The 5,328-nt window shown below is 42.3% G+C and overlaps 1 protein-coding gene across 2 annotated transcripts in view; it reads left to right on the top strand.

The window, feature by feature from the left end:
- The window catches only part of scaf1 (SR-related CTD-associated factor 1), a 28,315-nt gene extending 23,243 nt beyond the window's left edge, over window positions 1-5,072 (top strand). For both annotated transcript variants that reach the window (XM_017439334.2, XM_017439333.2), the window contains 2 exons: window positions 3,648-3,776; window positions 4,260-5,072. In XM_017439334.2, the coding sequence (XP_017294823.1) occupies window positions 3,648-3,776; window positions 4,260-4,418 (288 nt within the window). In that variant the 3' untranslated portion in view covers window positions 4,419-5,072. The remainder of the gene's footprint in view (window positions 1-3,647; window positions 3,777-4,259) is intronic.
- Window positions 5,073-5,328: the final 256 nt, after the last annotated feature.

Here is a 5,328-nt window from a genome sequence, read left to right as displayed (position 1 = left end):
ACGAGCCATTTTGCCGCCGTTGCTCCGTCGCAAACACGGACTCTTGGTTGATACTTTCTGCTGCTGCACCTTTTTTATTTTCGCCAAATATTCTCTTCAAAGCGGACTTCATTGACGCAAACGTTACATCTGAGCATGCTGTTAGAGCCAGCTGCCTGTCCGTCACATCCAAACACGCGGTGTCCAAAAGCTTAAATGCCAAAACTGCGTCGGGCAGCTCCATGTTGCATTTTTTCATACGTGCGTAACGCTGCTCGAAGTCAATAATATAGTCCGCCATCGACACGTTCGCTTCTTTCATGATCCGGTCAAAAGCCGTGTACGCTTCATAAACTTTGTCTTTTTCCTCTTTTAGGAACAAATCATCTAGTTTAGCTAACAATGTGGTCATTCCAGTGTCTTTATTTAAATCGTCTACCGGTATTTCCATCGCCGTGTCCCGCGCTCTGCCTGCCAATGCCAGGGCGACAGCAAGCGCTTGCTTTTTCTTCACTTCCCCCATTAAAGCTTTAACGGGGGAAGTGAACAAGTTCCTCCCTGTCTGTTTGTGTAAAATTACAGTCATGTTGTACTTTCTGATCAGAACAAGTTGGTTCGTCAGAACCTAACAAAAACATTTCAGAGCCAGCAAGACTTCTAATTGCTCTGGGTAGTCTGGGTAGCAGTCCCTCAGGCAGACAACAGAAGCTGCTTAAATGTTAGGATTCTGAATTTGCATGTTCATAGGTACTTGTTAAACACCCCTAAAGTTGTTGTCATACTCAATGAGAAGTCACAAAATTGGCTCTCATTCATTGGTTGAGTGACAAAAATTGCATCATTTAGTTCTTGTAGCAGCTTCATCTGCCTCTTTGTGACATAAGGCTTGGGTCAAACTGTTCCTCACAGGGGCTTTCACCAATTATTGTGTGATTGGTCAAAAGTTGTTGTGGGCATGTTTATGCGGAAAAACTGGTGAACTTTAACGGAGTAATTTTGGCTCTACTGCTCTGCTGAGAAGCAGCTGGCCGAGGCTGTTAGAAAATACAGCCGTTTTTACAAATGTTCCAGCAAAACTTATGAACCTAAAAAGATAGTCAGTTGATGAAGAACTTGGGGAAGGAGCTATCACAGTTATTCAGCACGGAGGAGACCACAGAGACACAGGTGCCTCTTTGAGGCTGTGGTGGTCAGGAGGAACTACACCTCTGTCATGACACAATCCCTTCGTTTTCTTATATATTGTACACTGTCAATTTTGCAAATGCAAAATGGCATGTACTGTCTCAGTCTGTTTAATCAACATCTGGTTGGGGTAGGAAAGCAAAATCTGTACAAGGACAGGAGAGTTGAGAGGCCAAGTTGTGAAGAAACCTGTTTTGATGCTTTAGGAGAAGGGAGGAACCTCCCAGCATGTTTAATTCCTTCCTCAGAGTCTTTTTTGCTTTGGCTCCTACAGCTGTTACCATGGCGTTGAAACTGGATGGTTTCTGGTGGAACTATAATCTGTAACTCATGGCATTGGTTCATTCCACCCAAGACAGGAGTGAACATGCATGCCCAAGAGGGAATCATGCTGCCAGCCAGCTGTTCTGAGATAGTCAAACTGTTGGCGAGGCAGTGCTGCTCTCTGTAGTACAAGAGAGGCCAGCATTATTTGACTGTCACTTGCAGTCTTTTGATTTTTTGCACAGAAAATGCAATCTTTATTTAAATATTTGAAACAATTCAATTCAAAAATACTTTATTAATCCCAAAGGGAAATTAAATGTTGATGTAGCTCATTTAAATCAAGGAGTTATTATAGATGGTGATGGCTGTGGGCAGGAATGATCTCCTCCGTTTTACAGCTAATCTGAAGAAGCCTTTGACTAAAGAGACTCTGTTTNAAGGGAAATTAAATGTTGATGTAGCTCATTTAAATCAAGGAGTTATTATAGATGGTGATGGCTGTGGGCAGGAAAGATCTCCTGTAGCGGTCCGTTTTACAGCTAATCTGAAGAAGCCTTTGACTAAAGAGACTCTGTTTCCTGATGACGGTCTCATGAAGAGGATGGTCAGGGTTGTCCATGATTTCCTTGATTTTATGCAAAATCCTTCTCTGCATCATCATCTCCAGAGGTTCCACAGTCATCCCCAGAACAGAACCAGCTTTCTTAATCAGGTTGTTGAGCCTTTTTAGGTCCCTGGCTCTGATGCTGCTGCCCCAACAGATGATGGCAGAGGAGATGACACTCTCAACAACAGACTTATAGAAGATCTGCAATATCTTGCTGGAAACCTTAAAGGATCTAAGCTTCCTCAAGAAGTACAGTCTGCTCTGTCCCTTCTTGTAGATGGCTTCACTGTTGAGTCTCCAGTCCAGTCTGTTGTCTAGATGAACACCAGGGTATTTATATTCCTCAACCATCTCCACTTCTTCTCCCATGGTGGTAATAGGGTTTGATCACCATTTGAACAATTGCTGTGCCCTGAGAAACATTTAACGCACCCAAACTGGGGGGCTTTTAGTGCAAACATCATGTGAATGGAGAAATTGTGCTTGGGGTGAACACAGTGCCTCCTAGGACTGGAACCTCAAACAGAACCAACAAGAAGCTCCTTGCTCCTAAAGACCTTGTGTTTTCAGTCCCACAGCTAGAAGAACTGTGTCTTCTTACTCCAAGACTTTGAGTCTTTCAGCTGCCCACCAGTACAGGGAGAAAAAGGACAAGTTGTCCTGGCCCCCCAGCGCAGCAGCAGTGGCAGCAACCTGACCTGACAAAAATGCATCATCGTCCTCCAACAGACCATGAACATCAAGGCAGGTGTCTAGCATGTCCTCATCTCCCTAATGGGGGTCCATTTGAAACTAATACTGAGCAGCATCCTCTTCATTTTCAGCTAACCCATCTACACAATCCATGTAGTTTGCCCAGCTGGAAGCGGGGACTCAGACTCGGGCACAACCGGGTTCCCCGATTTGGAGAGTATGGGGTCTTGCCATGAGACAGCAGCTTCCCCAGCACTTTCTCCAAGAACTTAACTCCCCTTTCCAGAGTCGAGTGTTGAAGCTGGTGACAGAAAGCACACGCTTTGGGTTTCGCCAATGCCCTCCAAGTGTGAATGATCCCGTGATAGACTGGACAAGCCTCATCCTGGTCCTTCTCATGAAGCGAGAAGCTGCACCCCAGTTGCAAAGAAAAGGCTTCTGTTTTGCTTCTGTTAGCTTCGTGCTCATCCCGAATCACAAAAGCTAAACAGAATAAAGGAATACTAAAAATCAGTGCTTCATGGGCAGGTACACTAACCAGCAGGCAGTAGTGACCAACTCCAACAAAACACAGAGCTAAATTACAGCAGCTAGTTAGCCTGACTTGAGGAGGTGTTCTTCAAGAAGTGAAAAGTGCAAGAACTGAGAATCGATGGTAATGATGGATAGGAATGTAGTGCAGGCAAGGCCTGTGACTTGTCATCATCATCATTTACCTAAAGATGTGATTAGAGGTGTCTTCAACCAGGACACATGGGGGTGTGATGACCCATACTTCATGTGTTGTACCATGTGAATCAACTGAAAGGGAACAGCATATTTTTAGATAGTGTTTTTTTTCCACAGTGTGTACATTTTGTGTTTTTATATTGATTGCGATTGTTGTTTTTCATTGATGGTTATTTAATTTCCTCAGTATCTGAAGAAGCTGCACACACAGGAGCGTGCAGTAGAGGAAGTGAAGCTCGCCATCAAACCTTATTATCAGCGCAAAGACATCAACAAGGACGAGTACAAAGACATCCTCAGGAAAGCTGTGCACAAGGTCAGCCTTTGTACAAATTCTCCCCATGGAGATCAGAATGATCATTTTCGTCTTGTATGTGCTTCTGTGTATTTTGTAAATGATTTGTGTAAATACAGATATGCTGAGTAATGTTGCTTACAGTATTAGTAATTAAACACCTATCATTCCTTGAAACAATGCATATTGTCTGCTGCTTGTTATCCAGAATTTCAAACTAAAATCAAGATTATCTCATAATGAGAAAAGACAGCTTTGTTGCCATTCTATTGTTTAAGGTTAGTTGACTGTGTCAGCCATCTTGAATTTAGTTGACTCCGAAAGTTAAACAGTTGTAGATGTACATTCAGCGATTACTTTGACAGTTTCATCAAAATTTGTTCAGTAGGCCATGAGATATTTTGCTAACAAATACAGGTGCAGATAAAAAGATTATCAAAAAAAATGCTGTGGTTGTATTTCCCTCCGTGATACCAGTTTAATTACACTGTGTTGGTTCCTCAGATCTGCCACAGCCGTACTGGAGAAATCAACCCAGTTAAAGTCAGTAACCTTGTGAAGCTCTATGTTCAACGCTACAAATATTTCCGGAAACACGGGCGCAAAATGGATGATGAGGAGCGGGATGAGCGGGAGCCAGGAGCACTGCATACCTCTGCCTGAGTGGAGACATTTTTTTTAAAGCTGTTCCACTCGCACATTGGAGCAAGTGTTGTTTTCAAAACCTACTTTGTTAATACTTTTAAGTCACTATAGAAGTCCTTTCTTTTATCTCTGTATTACCACTGTAAATATATCTTGCATTGAAATTGTATCATGAATTCAGTGTTCAGGGAGAGGATTACGTCTTACACAAGTTACTGCAGTACAGAATCAACCCTGTAATTGGACTACTTTTGTGAAGATCAGTTTTTGTTGCCTGTATCTATTAGAGGTTTCACAGTGCAAGATTTTCAAACGTATCACACATCCAGGCTTGTTTGTCAGCTTCACTCATTCCAGGCTGAATATAGGTTTTGTTTCCAATCACACACACACACACACACCAGAAATGTGTTGGAAAATACTGAATGACACCCCACCCCACCTCACCTTTTCCCCCTCCCAGAGAGACACTACAACATCTCCCCTACTTCTATCTGTGCTGGCAGTTTGCAGTGATTGGCACAGCTGAACGATGGTTCAGGTCCATTTTAACGTCGGAGTTCTCTTATTGTGTCTGTGTATTGTGTGCATGTGTTACACAAGCTTGGAAAAGTCACTAAATTTCTTTTTAAAACGACTTGACCGACAAACATAAATGTTGTTTGAAATTTATTTTGTATCACAGTGGTCATTTTACTTCAGGACAAAACTCCAGAAATACAAGTCAGAGGAGGCTTTATTCAGCTGTGTTTATTTATATATATATATACTCCTGATCAAAATCTTAAGACCAGTCAAAAAATTGCAAGAATTTGCATTTTGCACTATTGGATCTTCTGAAGGTTCTAAGTAGAGCTTCACAATGTTAAAAGAAGAAATCAGCGTAAGAGACAAAAACTTTTGAGCGGGGAATTAATTGAAAACTGCA

Source organism: Kryptolebias marmoratus, linkage group LG12, assembly GCF_001649575.2.
Source record: "Kryptolebias marmoratus isolate JLee-2015 linkage group LG12, ASM164957v2, whole genome shotgun sequence".
Taxonomy (NCBI): domain Eukaryota; kingdom Metazoa; phylum Chordata; class Actinopteri; order Cyprinodontiformes; family Rivulidae; genus Kryptolebias; species Kryptolebias marmoratus.
The sequence above is the reverse complement of the archived record's forward strand: the minus strand, read 5'-3'. Positions and strand labels throughout refer to the sequence as shown.